The sequence below is a fragment of the Macaca fascicularis genome, chromosome 9 (assembly GCF_037993035.2).
Source record: "Macaca fascicularis isolate 582-1 chromosome 9, T2T-MFA8v1.1".
NCBI classification, from domain to species: domain Eukaryota; kingdom Metazoa; phylum Chordata; class Mammalia; order Primates; family Cercopithecidae; genus Macaca; species Macaca fascicularis.
Window position 1 is genome coordinate 66,706,974 of NC_088383.1, and position 22,763 is coordinate 66,729,736.

Sequence of the window (22,763 nt, forward strand, 5' to 3'; positions counted from 1 at the left end):
GGTCTCGAACTCCTGACCTCAAGTGATCCACCTGCCTGGGCCTCCCAAAGTGCCATATAAATATTAGGATTTTTTTTTTTTAATTTCTGAGAAAAAATATTGTTGGAATTATGATGGGGATGGCACTGAATCTGTAGATTGCTTTGAGTGGTATGGATATTTAAACAATATTAAATGTTTCAATACATGAACATGGCATGTCTTTCCATTTATTTGTGTTTTCACTTCCTTTTGTCAATGTTTTGTAGTTTTCAATGTAGAAACCTTTCACTTCCTTGGTTAAATGTATTCCTGTGTATTTAACTTCTTTTTAACTACTGTAAATGGGATTGCTTGCTTGCTTTCTTTTTGTGGATAGCTTGTTGTTAGTGTATGAAAATGCTACTGATTTTTGTATTTTGACTTTGTATCTTGCAACTTTATTGAATTTGTCTATAAGTTCTAACAGGTATTGGGTGGCATTTCAATTCTTTTATTATTATTATTATTATTATTATACTTTAAGTTCTGGGGTACATGTGCAGAACGTGCAGTTTTGTTACATAGGTATACATGTGCCGTGGTGGTTTGCTGCACCCATCAACCCGTCACCTACATTAGGTATTTCTCCTAATGTTATCCCTCCCCTAGCCCCCCACCCTCTGACAGGCCCCAGTGTGTGATGTTCCCCTCCCTATGTCCATGTGTTCTCATTGTTCAGCTCCCACTTATGAGTGAGAACATGCGGTATTTGGTTTTCTGTTCTTGTGATAGTTTGTTGAGAATGATGGTTTCCAGCTTCATTCATGTCCCTGCAAAGGATATGAACTCATCCTTTTTATGGCTGCATAGTATTCCATGGTATATATGTGCCATATTTTCTTTATCCAGTCTATTATTGATGGACATTTGGTTTGGTTCCAAGTCTTTGCTATCGTGAATAGTGCCGCTAAACATACGTGTGTGTGTGTCTTTATAGTAGAATGACTTATAATCCTTTGGGTATATGCCAAGTAATGGGATTGCTGGGTCAAATGCTACTTCTAGTTCTAGATCCTTCAGGAATTGCCACACTGTTTTCCACAATTGTTGAACTAATTTACTCTCCCACTAACAGTGTAAAAGCATTCCTATTTGTCCACATTCTCTCCAGCATCTGTTGCTTCCTGACTTTATAATGATCGCCATTCTAACTGGTGTGAGATGGTATCTCATTGCGGTTTTGATTTGCATTTCTCTAATGACCAATGATGATGAGCATTTATTCATATGTCTGTTGGCTGCATAAATGTCTTCTTTTGAGAAGTGTTTGTTCATATCCTTTGCCTACTTTTTGATGGAGTTGTTTTTTTCTTGCAAATTTGTTTAATTTCTTTGTAGATTCTGAATATTAGTCCTTTGTCTGATGGATAGATTGCAAAATTTTTCTCCCATTCTATAGGTTTTCTGTTCACTCTGATGATAGTTTCTTTTGCTGTGCAGAAGCTCTTTAGTTTAATTAGATCCCATTTGTCAATGTTAGCTTTTGTTGATAGACTGCTAGCCAGACTAATAAAGAAGAAAACAGAGAAAAATCAAATAGATGCTATAAAAAATGATATAGGGAATATCACCACTGATCCCACAGGAATAAAAACTACCATCAGAGAATACTGTAAACACTTCTACATGAATAAACTAGAAAATCTAGAAGAAATGGATAAATTCCTGGACACATACACCCTCCCAAGTTTAAACCAGGAAGTCAAATGCCTGAATAAACCAATAGCAAGTTCTGAAATTGAGGCAGTAATTAATAGCCTACCAAGCAAAAAAAGTCCAGGACCAGACGGATTTACACCTGAATTCTACCAGAGGTACAAAGAGGAGCTGGTACCATTCCTTCTGAAACTATTCCAAACAATAGAAAAAGAGCGAATCCTCCCTAACTTATTTTATGAGGACAGCATCATCCTGATACCAAAACCTGGCAGAAACACAATAAAAAAAGAAAATTTCAGGCCAATATCCCTGATGAACATCAGTGTGAAAATCCTCAATAAAATACTGGCAAACTGAATCCAGCAGCACATCAAAAACGTATCCACCATGATCAAGTCGGCTTTATACCTGGGATGCAAGGCTGGTTCAACATATGCAAATCAATAAACGTAATCCATCACATAAACAGAACGAATGACAAAAACCATGTGATTATCTCAACAGATGCAGAAAAGGCCTTCGACAAAATTCAATAGCCTTCATGCTAAAAACTCTCAATAAACTAGGTGTCGATGGAACATATCTCAAAATAATAAGAGCTATTTATGACAAACCCACAGTCAATATACTGAATGGGAAAAAACTGGAAGCATTCCCTTTGAAAACCGGCACAAGATAAGGATGCCCTCTCTCACCACTGTATTCAACACAATATTGGAAGTTCTGGCCAGGGCAATCAGGCAAGAGAAAGAAATAAAGGTATTTAAACAGGAAAAGAGGAAGTCAGATTGTCTGTTTGCAGATGACATGACTGTATAATTTAGAAAACCCCATTGTCTCAGCCCAAAATCTTCTTAAGCTGATAAACAACTTCAACAAAGTCTTGGGATACAAAATCAATGTGCAAAAATCACAAGCATTCCTATACACTAATAACAGACAAACAGAGAGCCAAATAATGACTGAACTCCCATTCACAATTGCTACGAAGAAAATAAAATACCTAGGAATACACCTTACAAGGGATGTGAAGGACCTCTGCAAGGAGAACTACAAACCACTGCTCAAGGAAATAAGAGAGGACACAAACAAATGGAAAAACATTCCATGTTCATGGATAGGAAGACTCAATATCATGAAAATGGCCATACTGCCCAAGGTAATTTATAGATTCAATGCTATCCCCATCAAGCTACCACTGACTTCCTTTACAGCATTGGGAAAAACTACTTTAAACTTCATATGGAACCAAAAAAGACCCGCACAGCCAAGAAAATCCTGGGCAAGAATAACAAAGCTGGAGGCATCGTGCTACCTGACTTCAAACTATACTACAAGGCTACAGTAACCAAAACAGCATGGTATTGGTACCAAAACAGATATATAGACCAATGGAAGAGAACAGAGGCCTCAGAAATAACACCACACATCTACAACACCACACATCTGATTGTTGACAAACCTGACACAAACAAGCAATGGGGAAAAATTCCCTATTTAATAAATGTTGGGAAAACTGGCTAGCCATATGCAAAAAACTGAAACTGGACCCCTACCTTACACCTTATACAAAAATCAACTCAAGATGGATCAAAGACGTAAACGTAAGACCTAGGACTATTAAAATCCTAGAAGAAAACCTGGGCAATACCATTCAGGACATAGGCATGGGCAAAGGCTTCATGTCTAAAACATCAATTCTTTTAATGATGAAACTGAGGTCCAGGAAGGTGACAAACTTGTCTAAAATCCTGTGGCTAGAGCCAGGTTAAACCCCATGCTTCAGTCTCAACTAGTAGGGCAACACTTTCTGATTTTTAAGTGTGTCAAATACATCACTAGTACACACGGTATTTTAGGTAATAATTATCCTTTCTTCTCATATGCATTAGAAAAAATATAATGAAGAAACCAAGCCTGGGACTTCATAGTTAATCTTGTGTAGGAAATTTTTTTTTTAAGTGAATTTCTGGCCAGGTGCAGTGGCTCATGCCTGTAACCCCAGCACTTTGGGAGGCCAAGGCCAGCAGATCATTTGAGGTCAGGAGTTTGAGACCAGCCTGGCCAACATGGTGAAACCCCATCACTACTAAAAATACAAAAATTAGCCGGGTGTGGTGACGGGCACCTGTAATCCCAGTTACTTGGGAGGCTGAGGCAGGAGAATCACTTGAACCTGGGAGGCAGAGATTGCAGTGAGCCGAGATCACGCCACTCAACTCCAGCCTGGACAATAGAGCGAGACTCAGTCTAAAGAAAAAAAAAAAGTGAATTGCTTTAAATAATAAATTTAGATGGAGTGTAGACATGATTAAAGTTGTGGAGGTGGCCTCTATGTGCTTGAGAGTTAGGGAACTCTTCCCTACCTTATATTATAGATGCCATTTCTCTCATTTACAACAATGTTAAGATTTCATCAATTTTAGTAGCAATTCATCCTGTGCAATGTATTAATATAAGGAAAAAGTAAGTAAAAGTTCTTTCATGAATACTTCCCTCAACAGCATTTCTTTTTTACTTTTGAAAATTACTTTTCCATTTCCCACAACACCAATGTAACTGAACAGTATTTGTTGTATACCAAAAATATTTCCCTTAATCCAACATTATGACTTACTACAAATAGAAATGAGGCAATTGGTGTACTTAATCCTTTATAAAAGCTTAGAAGTCATCTTAAAATGTTTCACAGAAATTGCAAATACAGTATTTTGAGTAGATTTTTCAAATGTTTACTGTGGATTCAGAGCACAAATCTCCTTTTCAAGAAGAGAAATATGAACATTAAAGACTCTTATCATCCAGTGTGGATGAAAATAGAAACATAATTCACAATTTGTTGCAGACAAGGAGCCTTGCAGAGAGAATGTTTCCATGGTCTTACAAGTGTATTACCCAGCTACCCCACCAGCATTTTTTTCACCGTGCTGACAAGAAAGGAAAGGAAAAATATTCACAACCAAGTTGCTAAACTAAGAGCTTTAATTAATGAGACACCAGAAAGGGACCTAGCAAGATAAAAATGTGATTGCACTGTGTTCTCTGACCTCAAGTGCAGGTTATCTGACTTCTCTTTTGTGTTCTTAGACCTTCAGTGTAAAGATATAAGGACTCTCTGAGATAGCAAGTTGTTTTTCTAAGAAGCCTCTTTACACATATCCGGAATGTAACCTCTTAAACCTAACCCAGGTTTATGTTAACAACGTGGCTCATAAACTATGCTTAGATTGCGTGGAATCATAAACATGTTGAATGTAGGAAACACCGTTAGTTTATAAATTGGGCCTGCTATTAATTTCTGAGGTCATTAATTTGAGGGTTTTTTTTTTTTTTTTTTTTTGTCCTTTCTTATTTTTCCAAACTATATGTGCTTTGGAAATCTAAGGGGTGGGTAAGAAAAGTTTAGTCTTTTTTTTTTTCCATGGTTGCTTCCACCGAGATGCCTCTCTGGTCTTTTCGCATCCAAACTCAACATAAAGCTGTTTCTCCCATATCACCACCATGACTACCACACAAAGCCAGTATGTCTCCATTTTTTTTTTTTTTTTTTTTTTTGAGACGGAGTCTCGCTCTGTCGCCCAGGCTGGAGTGCAGTGGCGCGATCTCGGCTCGCTGCAAGCTCCGCCTCCCGGGTTCACGCCATTCTCCTGCCTCAGCCTCCCGAGTAGCTGGGACTACAGGCGCCCACAACTGCGCCCGGCTAATTTTTTGTATTTTTAGTAGAGACGGGGTTTCACCGTGGTCTCGATCTCCTGACCTTGTGATCCGCCCGCCTCGGCCTCCCAAAGTGCTGGGATTACAGGCGTGAGCCACCGCGCCCGGCTGTCTCCATTTTTAATTTTTTTTTTGCTTCACAGACTTACTTTTACTCAGAGGTGATGGGGAAGGTGGGCAACACAAGGCCCAGAATCATACCTCTCTGTGTGATATTGAGCAAGTTACTTCACCTCGCTGAGATGTTTATGGGTCTATGAAAGGAATGATCTGCACCATTTGCTCACTAGATCCCGCTTTGCGTCTAAGCCATGATAATACCCCAAATAAGATGATAGGATTTTATACAGGCGTGCCTGCATACTGATGTTTTGATCAATGACAGACAGCACACATGATGCTGGTCCCATAGGATTAGAACAAAACATTTTTATAGTATCTTTTCTATGTTTAGCTATTGTTTTTCGTTTTGCTTTTTGAGATGGAGTCTCACTCTATTGCCCAGGCTGGAGTGAAATGCTGCAATCTCGGCTCACTACAACCTCCGCCTCCCGGGTTCAAGCAATTCTCCTGCCTCAGCCTCCCGAGTAGCTGGGATTACAGGCACCCGCCACTACGCCTGGCTAATTTTTGTATTTTTAGTAGAGACGGGGATATATTTAATCCCATCCTAAAGAAAAGCTAGGTACACAAATGCTTACCACTGTGTTACCATTACCTTCAGTATTCAGTAGTACTCTACATGCCATGCAGGTTTGTAGCTAGGGGCAACAGACTGTAACATATAGCCTAGGTGTGTACTCGGCTCTACCATTTGGTTTGTGAGTACACCCTATGACATCTGCACAACGATGCACTCACCTAATAGTGCATTTCTCAGAATGCATCCCCATTGTTAAATGATGCATACTGGACTTCGTGCATTTAAAAAAATGCCAGAACACTCCTTACTTAGTGCATAGACTTAATCAAATGTTGAATAAAAACAGAAACAAAAAGGAGACAATCCTACAATGAAAAGGAGACACTCATGTCTACCCTAGTGATTCCTTGTATGTGGAGGAGGTAAGTGGGGCATGGACAGTTCTAAAATATAATACGTATATACCCAACAACCACTGTGTTTTGCATTTCTTTATCAGTGAAAAACAAACATATCTGAAGTGTATAAACAGTTCCCTAGTACAGTTTATTTGAGAAGAAGAATCAAATATGTCAAAACTGACAAATACAAGAAAAGCATTCAGCTGGAGATAATTCACAGCATTTTATTCAAGTTAATCCATTTCATTCAATAATCTGCCGTATTGTTCCCAGCACCACTATTACTGTTATTATTTCTCTTTGAGGAAGATCAGGTATTAAGAAATCTGGTTTGAATTTCCATGATGCCTAACTCTATGGTCAAAAATCCTTTTCCTTACCAAAAAGCAACTTCTTAATCACCAGAAAAACACAAGGAAAGACTGAGATATATTTGCAAAAATTTATCTCCATTAGAGACAATTCATAGTTCATAATCTTTCAGGCTTGTGCTTTACTTGGGGGTTCCATTTTGGGGAGGAGGTTGTTTCTCATAAATGTTTGTTTAATACAAATAACTTGCCCCACTGTACCACAGAAGGGAAATGAGGGCTAGTCCCCAGAGAGCACGCAGGCAGTCCTCCAGGGAAGAAGCCCTAACGGCTCCTAGTGGTGACAGAGTCATTCTGCCTCCCCAACCTGTGAGCAATAATAAAGTATAACTAAGTGAACAGGAGCGGTAGTAACTAGCCAGATAACCCATAGGCTAGAATCTCTAAACAGGAATGCTTGTGTGTTTTTGAATAAATCAGAGCTGGAAAGAGACACTTTTGGAGAAGTGATTGATAATAGAAAGGTATGAAAAAGATACAGGTTTCTCACCAAGGAACCCACAAAAAAGGTGGTATGAGTCAAAGGTAGACTTGGACTTTTCTTTTGGGATGAGGGTACCCCAAATGGGTTGTGCCATTTTCACATAAAAATTGGAATGATAATTGAACAGGTGAAAGTGAAATCAGTTTCCCTCCTTTGTTCAATAAACATGGTTAGAGCACCTGTGTGCAAGGTAGTGGGACAGGTGCTGAGGGGAAAGGTGAAGCTGTTTAAGCCGTGGCCCTGAGCTGAAGGAGCAATCTAGCAGTGCCATCAGACCCTGCACACTACGAAGCACAGTGTCCCAGGGGCCAGGTGGAGGGAAGGATCACTTCTGGCTGCAGCATCCGGGAAGGCACTCTGCAGTCTCGCCTCCAGGTTCTCAGCGTGCCTCTATGCCTGTGTGACCGCTCAGCCTGCCCCATTCCAGGCACTTGCTCATCTTCCTTATCTTTCTCTGTAGCGTGAGAAATGGAAGTTTGAGAGGATAGGATCCTACCTCACAGGTGTCTAATAAATGTGTGTGGAATTGACATATAGTGGAAGTGTCACTTTATCTTAGTGCAGCAAGGCGGAAAGAGCTTTGGGAAAGGAGAGGAAAGATGGTGGTTGTGAGGGTAAGGTGTTTTCATCAGAAGGCGGGAACAAGGGTATACAAATCAAAAAGTCAATTTAGTATGTGACTTAGCTCAGAGCACACAAGGGCGCCAACACAGCTAAAGACCTTAGGAAGGTAGCTGAAGTCCTCTGCCAAATAGGACTGAAAAGCTAAAATCTTTCTCTGTTTCTTAAGTAACAACTGGTCTATTCAAGCTCAACAAGAGCATATAGGAGAAAAAAATGACTAATGAGGGGGTCTTAAATAGCTCCGAAGGACAGACAGTTTCTAGAAAGTAGAAAGATCACTGAGTAACTACTGCACCTTCTCTAGCCCACAAAAAAAAAAAAAAAAAAAAAAAGGTGAGAATGAAAGTAAAAGTGTAGAACAAACTTTCAGACATCTTCAAGTTTACTTTTGGTGCTTCTGTTTGTAAGCAATCAAGATGGTGAGAGATGCTATCCCAAAGAAGAAAGTCTGTAGGAACCAGAGTAGCTGAGCCTGACCACTTGTGATGCCTTTATGCCTAAAAAAGAAAAAACAAAATTTAAACACCAGATGTTAATCTTACAGTTTCATGGGAGTTATTGTCTTCTATATAGTTTTTTTTGTTTTTGTTTTTGTTTTTTTTGAGGCGGAGTCTCGTTCTGTCACCCAGGAGTGCAGTGGCCAGATCTCAACTCACTGCAAACTCCGCTTCCCGGGTCTACGCCATTCTCCTGCCTCAGCCTCCCGAGTAGCTGGGACTACAGGTGCCCGCCACCTTGCCCAGCTAGTTTTTTGTATTTTTTTAGTAGAGATGGGGTTTCACCATGTTAGCCAGGCTGGTCTCGATCTCCTGACCTCGTGATCTGCCCGTCTCGGCCTCCCAAAGTGCTGGAATTACAGGCTTGAGCCACCGCGCCCGGCCTTTTCTATATAGTTTTTTTTTTTTTAAATTATACCTTCCACTACTTTCTTTGGATTTATTTTGCTGCTTTTCTCTGGCTTCTTATCTTGGATGATTCGTTTATTTTTCATCTTTCTTGTTTTCTAATAAATGTATTTTGGATGGTACACTATTCCCTGAGAACTAGTCAGGCTACTGTCTAGGGCACAGTATTATAAGACTGTTTCTCATGTGATTCTGATGAGTGGATGGAGTAAAAAGCACTGGTATGGCTTCAGAGCAAATGTTTTGAAAATAGACCAGATATAAATCCTAGTGTGGCTACCTACCGGCTATGACCTGGGCAAATCACTCAGTATCTCTCAAAATCAGTTTTCTCATCTGAAAAACAGGAATAGCAGTAGCTATCTCACTGTGTGTTGAGATGATTTATGGGATAATACACACAACATGCTCAGGAAGGAGCCTGGCACACAGTCATGATAAACACCTGCTTATATCGTCATTCAAATTCAACTGCCTAAAACGAAGTGTAAAAAAAAGATGACCCAATGGAAGTGAATGTCTTGCTACAGTCTCATCTGTATATAAATAAGTCTCACTTGGATGACTTTTATTTAAAATAAACTTTAAAAACCATATATGTAAAAATGATATAATTTTCTTTTTTTTTTTTTTTTTTTTTTTTTTTTTTTTTTTTGAGACGGAGTCTGGCTCTGTCGCCCGGGCTGGAGTGCAGTGGCCGGATCTCAGCTCACTGCAAGCTCCGCCCCCCGGGTTTACGCCATTCTCCTGCCTCAGCCTCCCGAGTAGCTGGGACTACAGGCGCCCGCCGCCTCGCCCGGCTAGTTTTTTGTATTTTTTAGTAGAGACGGGGTTTCACCGTGTTCGCCAGGATGGTCTCGATCTCCTGACCTAGTGATCCGCCCGTCTCGGCCTCCCAAAGTGCTGGGATTACAGGCTTGAGCCACCGCGCCCGGCAAAATGATATAATTTTCTATAGTAACAGATTAAAAGGGAAAGATCATACGAATATCTTAATAAATACAGAAGTGGCATTCGACAAATTTCAACATCCGTTCCTTTTCCACCGCCCCCCCCCTCCCCAGAGATGGGGTCTCACTCTGTCCCCTATAGTGGAGTGTACTGTACAATTATAGCTCACCGCAGCTTCAAACTCCTGGGCTAAAGCTATCCCCCTACCTTAGCCTCCCAAGTAGCTGGGATCATCACAGGCATGCACCACCATGCCTGGCTAGGTTTTTTGTTTATTTGCTTTTTGTAGGCACAGTGTCTTGCTTTGTTGCCCAGGCTGGTCTTGAACTCCTGGCTTCAACCAATTCTCCCGCCTCAGCCTCCCAAAGTGCTGGGATTACAGGTGTGAGCCACCTACGTCCACACCCAACATCCATTTTTAATAAAAGTTCTCAGCAAAGTTAGAAATACAATGGTACTTCCTAATTTTGATAGAAGAGATCTACAAAACTCTATAACAAACATGATGCAAAATGTTGAAAGTTCTCCTTTGAGGTCAAGAAGAAGGCACACTTCTAGTCAGCACTGCTGGAAGTTCTGGCCAGTAGAATAAGGGAAGAAACATAAATAAAAGGTAGACAGAATTGAAAGAAAGAAATAAAACTGTATTTCTGGACAGTTTTATACCTGAAAAATTGAAAATAATCTATAAACTTACAATTAATAAATGTATTTAGCAAGGTGCTGGGTATAAGGTCAATATAAAAAATTGACTATATTCATACAAACTACCACCAAACAGTTAGAAAATGAAAAAAAGTGAGCCAAGATCATGCCACTGAACTCCAGCCTGGGCAACAGAGCTAGACTCCATCTCAAAAAACAAAAACAACAACAACAAAAGTTGACCAGGTGTGGTGGCTCGGGCCTATAATTCCAGCACTTTGGGAGACCGGCACAGGTGGATTGCTTGAGCCCAGGAGTTTGACATCAGCCTAGGCAACATAGTGAGACCCCATCTTTTTTTTTTTTTTTTTTTTTTGAGACGGAGTCTCGCTCTGTCGCCCAGGCTGGAGTGCAGTGGCGCGATCTCGGCTCACTGCAAGCTCCGCCTCCTGGGTTTACGCCATTCTCCTGCCTCAGCCTCCTGAGTAGCTGGGACTACAGGCGCCCGCCACCGCGCCCGGCTAATTTTTTGTATTTTTAGTAGAGACGGGGTTTCACCGTGGTCTCGATCTCCTGACCTTGTGATCCGCCCGCCTCGGCCTCCCAAAGTGCTGGGATTACAGGCGTGAGCCACCGCGCCCGGCGAGACCCCATCTTTTGTTTTGTTTTGTTTTGAGACGGAGTCTCGCTCTGTCGCCTAGGCTGGAGTGCAGTGGCACGATCTTGGCTCCCTGCAAGCTCTGGGGCCTCCCGGGTTCACGCCATTCTCCTGCCTCAGCCTCTGGGAGACCCCATCTTTTTTTTTTTTTTTTTTTTAAAGGCACTTATAATAACATCTCAAAGTAGAAGTAGCTGGAAATTAATGTAACAAAACCTCTTAAAATTATATATATATTAAAGGAGATCTAAATAAATGGAAACAGACCATTTCATCATTTAGAAGACTCAATAATAGAAATATTTGATGCTTTCCTGACCTTAAAGAAAAAAAAAGAAAAAAAAAACATAACGGAAATATGCCAATGTTCTCCAAATTCGTTCACATGGTCAATCCAATGAAAATCTCAACATCTTTACTTTTTGTTTTTGTAGCACAAGACAATGCATAGAATATGGAAAGGTGTAAGAAAAGGCAATCCTATTGAACAAGATGAGAGGACATGCTTTGTCAGATAACAATGATTATAAAACTGCTGCTATTAAGACAGTCTTGTGTTAGCCCAAGGATAAACAGGCCAATGGAACAGAATAGTGTTCAGGAACAGATCTATACATATAAGTATGTATGATATAAGTAGGGCACATCAGTGAAGACTGAATGTCTCAATAAATAGCTCTGGGATAACTGAGCATCCAGATGGAAAAGGTAAAGTTGGAAACTTCTCTCTTACAAAAAATAAGCTCTAGGTAGACTGAAAATTTTAATGTGAAAGAAAAAAATTCTAAAACTGTTAGAAGATGCTGTAAACGAATATAACTTTAATATAAATAATAAAATTCACTACATTGATAAACTTCTGTTTATCAAAAGACCTAACAGAACAAAAAGACCGTGAGAAAGGATATTTGCAAGATACCTAAAGGACAAAGTACTCAAGATCAGAAAAAACAAGGAGTGCCTATAAACAGGTAAGAAAAGCCAGCCCATTTGAAAAGTATCGGTGAGATTGTGGGGAAATGGGCACTATCATTTACTTATGTTAGAAGCATAAATTAGTCCCATAGTTTTGAAGGCAATATGGCAATACATATCATAATTTAAAGTATTCATTCATTTGTTTTATTCTTAGGCAGAGTCTTGCTCTGTCGCCCAGGCCAGAGTGCAGTCATGTGTTCTCGGCTCACTGCAACCTCTGCCTCCCAGATTCAAGTGATTCTCTTGCCTTAGCCTCCTGAATAGCTGGGATTACACCTGCTACCATGGCCTGCTAATTTTTTTTTTTTTTTTGCATTTTTAGTGGAGACAGGGTTTCACCATGTTGGCCAGGCTGGTCTCACACTCCTAATCTCAGGTGATTCACCAGCCTCAGCCTCCCAAAGTGCTGGAATTACAGGCGTGAGTCACCACGCCCAGCCAAAAGTATTCATTCTTTAATCTTCAAATTCCAGATCTTGGAATTTTTTCTAAGAGAACAAATACCAAAGTGGGACAAATGCATGCAATTCATGTTCATTGCTGTATTGCTTATAATAGTAAAAAAGTAGAGACTTAAAAGCCCATCAGAAGGGGGATTTTAAAAATACGTTAAGGCACATCTGTATAATAGAATGCTATGCACTATTATTAATGGATGGGTAGGTTTATATGTATAGACATAGACAAATAGGGATATGTTAGCCCAGTGCAGTGGCACACCTACAGTCCCAGCTACTTGGGAGGCTGAGGCAGGAGGATCACTTGAGCACAGGTGCTCAAGGTCAGCCTGGGCAACACAGTAAGACCCATCTCTAAAAAAATAAAATAAAATTTAAAATAGGCACAGATGACCATGGAAACCAATTATAAAAGAGATGATAACTATATGTATATATAAAATTGGATTATAGGCGTCAGCTACCACGCCCAGCAACTATCAATTCTTTTGTTTTTTTTTTTTTTGAGATGGAGTCTCACTCTGTCGACCAGGCTGGAGTGCAGTGGCACAATCTCGGCTCACTGCAACCTCCGCCTCCCAGGTTCAAGTGATTCTCCTGCCTCAGCCTCCTGAGTAGCTGAGACTACAGGCTCCCACCACCACGCCTGGCTAATTTTTGTATTTTAGTAGAGACAGGGTTTCACCACATTGGCCAGGCTGGTCTCAAACTCCTTACCTCGTGATCCACCTGCCTCGGCCTCCCAAAGCGCTGGGATTACAGGCGTGAGCCACTGAACCTGGCCAACTTTCAATTTTATTAGCTGAGTTTTTAGCACAACATTATTAACTTTTTTTTTTTTTTTTTTTTTGAGACGGAGTCTCGCTCTGTCGCCCAGGCTGGAGCCTAGTGGCCGGATCTCAGCTCACTGCAAGCTCCGCCTCCCGGGTTTACGCCATTCTCCTGCCTCAGCCTCCCGAGTAGCTGGGACTACAGGCGCCCGCCACCTCGCCCAGCTAGTTTTTTGTATTTTTTTTTTTGGTAGAGACGGGGTTTCACCGTGTTAGCCAGGATGGTCTCGATCTCCTGACCTCGTGATCCACCAGTCTCGGCCTCCCAAAGTGCTGGGATTACAGGCTTGAGCCACCGCGCCCGGCCGAACATTATCAACTTTTAAAAACAAACATGTTTGTTTTGAAATAGGCAAAACAACAAAAATATTTTGTTGTGGAAAGTAAATTTATATGATCCTGTAATGTGTAAGATACTTAGGAAAGAAAAATAAAGAAGAGTTGCCATCTTGGAAGAGCAGGCTCACTGAACAGCAGTGCTTGTTTCCTCCTCCTTCAGAGGGGTCACAGTTGGTGGCTAGGTAACCCAGAGAAGGGTTTTCCCGGGGTCTTCGTAACTTGTTCTCATTCACACACCTTTATCTGTATTCTTAGCTCATTTTGCCTATTTAAAAGACAAAACCCTTTTAAGAGTTTTCTTAATTTAATTCACATGTCCCTTAACGATTCCACCAAGACCCAGGCACATGTAAAAATATCTTTGTGAGTACATTTTTCCTGCCTTAGGAAAAAATGTTACCTCTGACACTTGAAAAATTTCACAATTTATCTGTTTTGGTCACTCGAGGCTGCCCTGTCACAGAGTACTTCCACTTGTCAAGAACTTCTGTTTCTCCATTGTAATAAAATCTACTGTACATATAAATTTTTGCAAAACCTGAAAAACCTTTCTAAGGGCTGCAGAGCCAACCGAGGTATGCAAGCAGCAAGAATCTAATTTCTGAACTAAGAGAATAAGTTATATATTCTGAATGGAAAACTCCAGACTGTAAAATGGTAACAATGAACATGAATGTTGGCCTCAAAGAGATTCTAATTTATTTATCCCTAAGGAAAAACGGTTCTATTTTTCTTGTTAAAATATTATTATGTAACAAGAACTACCAGCACCTTTCAAAGAAGAGTTGAACCTCACTTTGTAATCAAATAAATACAAGTTAAAATGGCTAGATACCCTTTTTAATCTACCAAAATAGCAAAGGGTTTTTGCCTCCCACCCCCCCCCACCAAAAATGGTACTTTCTTTTTCTTTTTTTGTTTTGAGACAGAGTCTCACTTTGTCGCCCAGACTAAAGTGCAGTGGTGTGATCTCAGCTCACTGCAACCTCCGCCTCCCAGGTTCAAGCGATTTTCCTGCCTCAGCCTCCTGAGTAGCTAGGATAACAGCCATGTGCCACCATGTCCAGCTAATCTTTTTTTTTTTTTTTTGTATTTTTAGTAGAGACGGGGTTTCAATCATGTTGGCCAGGCTGGTCTCAAACTCCTGACCTCAGATGATCCACCCGCCTCAGCCTCCCAGAGTGCTGAGATTACAGGTGGGAGCCACCATGCCCAGTCATCATCTCATAGTTCAAAAGGAGTATTTATTCTGATTTCTAGTGACTAATGATACATTCTAACATGTTAGACTATAAAGAAATGATTTCAAGAACATAATAATAGTGACCTAACCTCTATGCCTGTTCTCCCTCTGCCCTTCAAAAAAATTCTATATTAAATTTGAAGGCCGGGCACGGTGGCTCACATCTGTAATCCTAGCACTTTGGGAGGCGGAGGTGGGCAGATCACAAGGTCAAGAGATCAAGACCATCCTGGCCAACATGGTGAAACCCTGTCTCTACTAAAAGTACAAAAATTAGTTAGACTTGGTGGCAGGCACCTGTAATCTCAGCTAGTCGGGAGGCTGAGGCAGGAGAATCGCTTGAACCTGGGAGGTGGAGGTTGCAGTGAGTCGAGATCGCGCTACTGCACTCCGGCCTGGCAACAGAGTGAGACTCTGTCTCAAAAAAGAAAAAAATAAACAAATAAAAATAAAAATTTGAGTATTTTGGTTTTCATCAGATACTCCAAATGCTAACAACAAAATAGGTGTCAGGCACTCCTACATTCCAAGTTGAGGGGCTGGACCGCACACTTCCAATCTGAGATTTCACTGGGACGCTGCAGAGGCCATTGGAAAGAGGTCCTAGTGGACTGTGGCATTTCCCACAAGTCAAGCCCAGAGAACGGCTTCAACAGAATCATTTGTAGAGCTTGACATGAGTCCTCTGGAATTTGGGGAAGGGTTTAATCTCTGATTCCAAAGAGTAAACACTGTTTGGCCTGCTTGCTGGGAGAGAAGGAAGCACTGCCACACTAAGAACTGCATGCACTTGCAGATTATCCCACTGGAGGGATATGGCAGTTGTTTACTGTGAGCCATACAGATCTTAAAGAAGGCACTGGACACGAGTAGTTTTAAAAGGGACCCTGTACCACAGGCCCACCTGAAAGATGGAAGTGATCTCAATAAAAGGGTAATTCTCCGCAGCAAACAGACTCTGAGGGTGAAACTGCAAGTGGCACTCTGGAGGAGGTATCTAAACGAATCATCAAGGAAACTGCAGAAGGGAGATCCAGGTGAGGAACAGTGTCTCAAAAATCTACCACATCCCCTCTAGAGAGAAAGAGCCAATACTGGATATGCAATACACACAGCACCCAGCTGCCTGATCACAAGGCGGCAGCTGTTATTTTTTTAATTTTTATTTTTTTTGAGACAGGGTCTTGCTCTGACACCCAGGCTGGAGTGCAGTGGCACGATCTCGGCTCACTGCAGCCTCTGCCTCCTGGCTTCAAGTGATTCTCGTGCTTCAGCCTCTTGAGCAGCTGGGACTGCAGGCACACACCACCATGCCTGGCTTTTAAAATATTTTTTTTATCTTTAGTAGAGATGGGGTTTTGTCATATTGGCCAGGATGGTTTCAAACTCCTGGCCTCAAATGATCCGCCCACCTCGGCCTCCTAAAGTGCTGGGATTATAGGTGTGAGCCACTGAGCCCAGCCAGCAGCAGCTATTTAAGGCTAAGCCTCCTTCTCCCTAACTATTCCCACTATCCCAAGGGACTGCAAGCAGCGATTATTAGTGAATACAGGAGAAGGTGAAGTGCAAGAGAAGACATCAACTGTACCCTTCTCCCCATTGCAGGCTCCTGAGCCCCAGCTGGATGAGAACAGACATTTTGAATTAGAAGAAAGTTTATAGTTTTAACAAATAGACTGAGCTAGAATGGATAATATCAGATGGTGACTGGAAAGCCTATGATCTGCTTGAAATTCCATCCAGAGATACAGTTGGAAGGTGGGAAACAATCTACAAAACAAATTTACTTGGAGAGGGGTGAGAAAGAAATAATAAAGTTGGCCGGGCGCGGTGGCTCAAGCCTGTAATCCCAGCACTTTGGGAGGCCGAGACGGGTGGATCACGAGGTCAGGAGATCGAGACCATCCTGGCTAACACGGTGAAACCCCGTCTCTACTAAAAAATACAAAAAACTAGCCGGGCAAGGTGGCGGGCGCCTGTAGTCCCAGCTATTCCGGAGGCTGAGGCAGGAGAATGGCGTGAACCCGGGAGGCAGAGCTTGCAGTGAGCTGAGATCCGGCCACTGTACTCCAGCCTGGGCGACAGAGCGAGACTCCGTCTCAAAAAAAAAAAAAAAAAAAAAAAAAAAAGAAATAATAAAGTTACTTTCTGCCCCTCTTCATAGAAAGTCTAGCTTGTGGCCGGGCACAATGGCTCATGCCTATAATCCCAGCACTTTGGGAGGCCGAGGCACGTGGATCACCTGAGAGGTCAGAGTTTGGGACTAGCATGGCCAGCATGGTGAAACGCTGTCTCTACTAAAAATACAAAAATTAGCCGGGCATGGTGGTGGGCTTCTGTAATCCTAGCTACTGGGGAAGCCGAGGCAGGAGAATCGCTTGAACCCAGGACGCAGAGATTGCAGTGAGCCAAGATTGTGCCCCTGCACTCCAGCCTGGGTGACAAAGCAAGATTCTGTCTCAAAAAAAAAAAAAAAAAAAAAAAGGTCTAGCCTCTTTGTTTAATAAACAAGAAAACAGAGTAAGATAATTCTATTTAACATACTTAGCAGTCTCTGACATAGTAGTGCCCAATCAATATTGATTATTTTTATGATTGAAACATAGTAATAGTAATAGAGTATCTTATTTTCCACTTTTAGAATAGAAAAATAATAGAGGAGACAGTATATCTTGACCAGAAATTAATTCAATTAATATCTTGACCAGAAATTAATTGGAAAGCAATTTGGCATTTCTATAATCGTGTTTTTTCATTGTACCATACTTTCTGTATATACTTTAGTACAAATATAAAGATAATTTTTTCTAGTATTCTCATACAGTATTAAGCTACACTAGCATCTGCCGAGTGGGGTCTGGTTTGGGGGCTTTTAACTAGCACTGCATCCTAGAATTATCTGTGGAGCTTTTAAAAAGAACACATTCCTATCTCTGAGGCAAGACTTACCCAATCAGAATCTCTGGGTCTGGAAACCAGATGTGTGTATTTTGAAAAAGCTCCTCAGGTGGCTCAATTGTAAAACGAGGACTGTGAGTCATCGGCCTAGGTCAGTCACTTAGCTCTTCTATAAACTGGAAGCCAGGCTCCTAGTCTTTTGGTCTAGTTGGGGCTACCCAGAAAATTTGTTAAAAAATAACAAAAGTCGGCCGGGCGTGGTGGCTCACGCCTGTAATCCCAGCACTTTGGGAGGCTGAGGCAGGTGGATCTTGAGGTCAGGAGATCGAGACCATCCTGGCTAACACGGTGAAACCCCGTCTCTACTAAAAATACAAAAAATTAGCCGGGCGAGGTGGCAGGCGCTTGTAGTCCTGGCTACTCGGGAGGCTGAGGCAGGAGAATGGCGTGAACCTGGGAGGCGGAGCTTGCAGTGAGCCGAGATCCCGCCACTGCACTCCAGTCTGGGAGACACAGCGAGACTCTGTATCAAAAAAATAAAATAAAATAAAATAACAAAAGTCATCTGAATTAGATAACTAAGTAATTGGTTAACCAACATAAAATGAATGCATTCATCAAACATTTACTGGGTACTCCCTCTGCACCAGGCTCAGTATCAGGCATGGGGATTCTGCTCCACCCTGAGAATGTTCTCAGCCTACAAGTGTGTGAATTATTTAAATGTGGCTACTCTCAATTTATATTAGCTACTAAGAGAAAGGCAAGAAGCAGATACTTCAAAGACTTACTTGCACAATACTAAGGCATACAAGGACTCTCCCACATGAATCAGCCAGGCAAGCCAATAACTGAAACCAAAAAAAAAGTGAATATTTTTTAAGGTGATAGTTACCTGCTGATGAAATCTAACACAGCAATCTCAAAAAGAAAAGTGCCTTAATGTGAACTAACACTACTCTTAGATACCAAAAGGCAGCTGCAGGCCTACCAGGTCTCCCGTGAGACCACAGCTCCAGTGTCCACAATCCATTTGTGCAGCTCTCCTTACCCATTGTGCAGGAGGGTGTGATGGTGGTCCACCAAGTACTGAGTGAAGGGGCCCAGGGGCCCAAGGCTCTGATAAGGGATACTCTGAGGCCAGAAGACAACCCACTGAAAGAGAACCAGAGACACAGAATACCTATTAGGCCACTTAAAACCTGTTTGTTTTTTTGAGAAAGGCTGTGAAACGATACAAAAGTAACTACAGACCAAAGAAACTCTCAACAGTCATTTGGGCCTCCATTCTTGACTTCTATTTTCTTTCTTTTTCTTCTCTTTTCTTTTCTTTTTGACAGGGTCTCATGCCGCTGCTGGGGCTGGAGTGCAGTGGCATGATCATGACTCACTGCAGCCTCCACCATCTGGGCTCAATCCATCCTCCCACCTCAGCCTCCCAAGTAGTTGGGACTACACATGGGTGCCACCATACCTAGCTACTTTTAAAAATTGTATATAGAGATGGGGTCTCACTGTGTTGCTCAGGACGGTCTCCAACTCCAGGGCTCAAGCAATTCTCCCACCTTGGCCTCCCAAAGTGCTGGGATTACAGGCATGACCCACTGTGCCAGGATGACTTCTATTTTCTAAAAGCAACTCTACTGGGAGATTTATGCTGAGGCAAATATGTGGTTATCAGACTCAGTGCTCATGGTGGATGACTCCTAGTCTTTTATTCTTCCTTTTCTTCTTTTGTTTTCTTTGTAGAGAAGGGATCTCACTTTGTCACCCAGGCTGGAGTGTAGTGGCACGATCACGGCTCACTGCAGCCTCAACTTACCGGGCTCAAGTGATCCTCCCAACTCAGCTCCCCCAAGTAGCTGGGAATACAGGCATGGGCTACCACGACTGACTAATTTTTATTTATTTATTTATTTTTTAGACGGAGTTTCACTCTGTTGCTCAGGCTGGAGTGCAGTGGCACGATCTTGGCTCTCTGCAACCTCTGCCTCCCGGGTTCACGTGATTCTCCTGCTTCAGCCTCCAGAGTAGCTGGGACTACAGGTGCATGCCACCACGCCTGGCTAATTTTTGTATTTTTAGTACAGACGGAGTTTCACCATGTTGGCCAGGCTGGTCTCCAACTCCCGACGTCAGGTGATCTGCCCTCCTCAGCTTCCCAAAGTGCTGGGATTACAGGCGTGAACCACCGCCCACGGCTAATTTTTTTTTTTTTTGTAGAGATGAGGTTTTGCCATGTTGCCCAGGTTAGTCTCGAACTCCTGGACTCCTGGGCTCATGCAATCTGCCCACTTTGGCCTCCCGAAGTGCTGGGATTACAGAACCACCATGCCTGGCTGACTCCTATTAATACATTCCACCAAAACCATTATTTTATAAAAGATATTAGCAAAGTTTGAGTTTATGTGCTTTGGCTAGTGTCTTTACTGCAGAAACTGGCTCCAGCCAAACCTCTGTTTAATTTAGAATTCCTTTCTTGGCTTTCCCTTTTTGTACCTCTAAAACTGAGAATGATCCACTGCATTGAGATGGAAAATAAGTGAGATAAGGTTTGTGACATATTAATAGCAACTGCTTAATTACATAAATTTTTCGTAATCTTAACTTTTTCTCAGCCTCTGTATTGTAACTTCTGCCAGCTTAGACTTTTCTGAGAATGACTGCCAACAGTTTCAAAATGTATTGTCCCATTCAAATCTTTGTAAAGAGCAGTACTATCTCTTTCACGATGTTGTTTCACATCTGAAATTTAAATAATGCACAAATATCACTGCATCCTCCCAAACCAAGGGGAAGGGGAGCATCTGCCAGCTCCACAAGATCCCAATTTGAAGTCCCCAAAGCTTTCCTCCAACTATATTCTAACTAGTCACAGACACAAAATCGTAGAATAGAAATGCACCTTTGAAAACTTTCAATTCAACGCCTTCATTGTACACATGATGAAATCAGGACAGAGTCGGTCAGATTTGACAACAACAAGCAACACCGTGGACATAATCTCCCATTCCCAATCTCCAGGATCTACTGGTATATCCAAATAGCTTCGCCTTCCTTCAAAATTTTACCACCTTATCACTTGAGGTTAGAAGTTCGAGACTAGCCTGACCAACGTGGTGAAACCCCGTCTCCACTAAAAATACAAAAAATTAGCCGGGCGTGGTGTAATCCCAGCTACAGGTTGAGGCATGCGAATCACTTAAACCTGGGAGGCAGAGGTTGCAGCGAGCCGAGATCGCGCCACTGCACTCCAGCCTGGGTGACAGAGCCAGCCTCCGTCTCAAACAAAAAAAACCAAAATTACCACCTTAGCCCCCAACCTACTTTTCCACGCATCTTTCTCGTTATCCTTTAAACAGATTATTTCTCAGCCAAACAAACGTCGCTCTTTTTCTAGGTACAGCTTTCTTCTTGCTTCCACACCTATGTCACAACAGTGATATCCTCTTTATCCCCCCTTAACACTTAAATCCTACCCATCCGTTAGGTTTATCCTCGTTTTCCAAACAATTCCTATTGGCTCAAACATTCTGCTTCGGAAGCCCTATTCTGACTTGGCAGGCCTATGGCAGTCGGTCAACTTACTTCCCGCTTCGTGAGAGGCTTAAGCTCGGAAAATCCGTTAGTAACCGTGCAGAGGTGAGGACCCAAAGACAGGAACACTGCAAAGCAGAAACCATCCTAACAGCCCACCAAACTTCCGCTTACATGAGTAACCTAGACAACCGTCAGAGGCGCGTGCGCACAGGCCTCGTTCCCACAGCGCCCCTCGCCCTACGAGGGCCCGGTGGGCCAAAACAGAAGCCCGCCCTGCCCTACGCCTCACCGCGAAGTACCCCAGCCCCAGGACTGTGACCAGAGAGGGCAAGGGTCTGGCTGGACGGAAATAGGCGGTAGCGGCATTGCTAGCCTCCGACTTCGCCATCCTCTTGAAAAACCCAGACACAGAGTTAACCGGGAGCTCTCCAGCCGTCCCCGCCCCCATATAAGAAAAGCCTGACTAGCCGGTTTCTCACGGCGCTGGGCGCCGGCCCAAGACCCTGGCGGACCGATATGCCTGCGTCTCATTCCGGAGTCTGGCGTTCCGAGCGCGCGGGAGTAGGGATTGTGCTTGCACGACTTCCCCCGGCTCCTCGCCTGTGGGCCTAGGTCCTGGGGTGAACCGAGCGCTTGCTCCCTCGCCAGACCGTAGCCCTCCAGCGGCTGCCCTTACTGTGTAGTAGCCAAAGCTGAGGGTGATGACTGTGAACCAGAACAGACTTCCTCGCTGAAAGTAGGCCGCCGCGCCTGCTGCCGGCGCCATGGTTGCAACACCTCCCCGGGAGCGCGCGTCTGGACTCCGTCCAGCGCGAGAGAGGAGGCAGGGCCGGGGCGGGCCCGCGCTCCTCCCGCCATCCCCGCAGGGAGAAGGTGGTGCGGTTTCGGAACTCTCTGGAGAGCGAGTCTCCCTGTCTGGCCCCAGTACAGGGGCCTTGGAATCCCACCTGGGCTCAGGTCTGGAGGGCTGGTCATCATCTTGTAGGGGAGACTCTCCTCTGTCACTTTTCTGGGTTTGAGATAAAGATGTTGGGGCCGGCGCGGTGATGTGCCCCTGTAATCTCAGCACGTTGGGAGGCTGAGGCGGAAGGATCGCTTGAGCCCCGGAGTTTGAGACCAGCCTGGGCACCACAGCGAGATTCTGTCTCGAATGAATGAATGAATGAGGTGTTTAAATAAATTCCAGCAATGAATGAATGAATGATATGTTGGAATAAATTCCAGCACTTTGGGAGGCCGACACTGGTGGATCACTTTAGGTCAGGAGTTTGAGACCGGCGTGGCCAACACGGTGAAATCCCGTCTCTACTAAAAACACAAAAAATTAGGTGGTAGCGGTGCCGTGCACCTATAGTCCCAGCCACTCCAGAGGCTGCACCTCCTCTTGAACCTGGGAGGTGA

General features: G+C 42.9%; 1 protein-coding gene across 19 annotated transcripts; it reads right to left on the reverse strand.

Annotated features, from left to right (window-relative positions):
• Positions 1-388: 388 nt before the first annotated feature.
• On the reverse strand, positions 389-22,159 carry TMEM254 (transmembrane protein 254). Of its 19 annotated transcripts, none has more exons than XR_012417748.1 (6): positions 22,039-22,159; positions 21,411-21,487; positions 18,874-18,977; positions 18,614-18,673; positions 8,304-8,414; positions 6,643-7,747 (listed from the first exon to the last, which is right to left on the reverse strand). XR_012417748.1 is itself a non-coding variant. In XM_074001677.1 (5 exons), the coding sequence occupies exons 1-4, from the start codon at positions 22,126-22,128 to the stop codon at positions 8,300-8,302; spliced, it is 369 nt and encodes a 122-aa protein (XP_073857778.1). In that variant the 5' UTR covers positions 22,129-22,159; the 3' UTR covers positions 389-1,527; positions 8,282-8,299. The 19 variants fall into 19 exon arrangements, 15 of the variants coding, with proteins under 15 accessions (XP_073857778.1, XP_073857776.1, XP_065376893.1 ...); XR_012417747.1 differs by having other exon boundaries at positions 8,282-8,414; XR_012417749.1 differs by lacking the exon at positions 6,643-7,747 and adding an exon at positions 9,107-9,158 and having other exon boundaries at positions 8,244-8,414.
• Between the last annotated feature and the right edge of the window lie 604 nt (positions 22,160-22,763).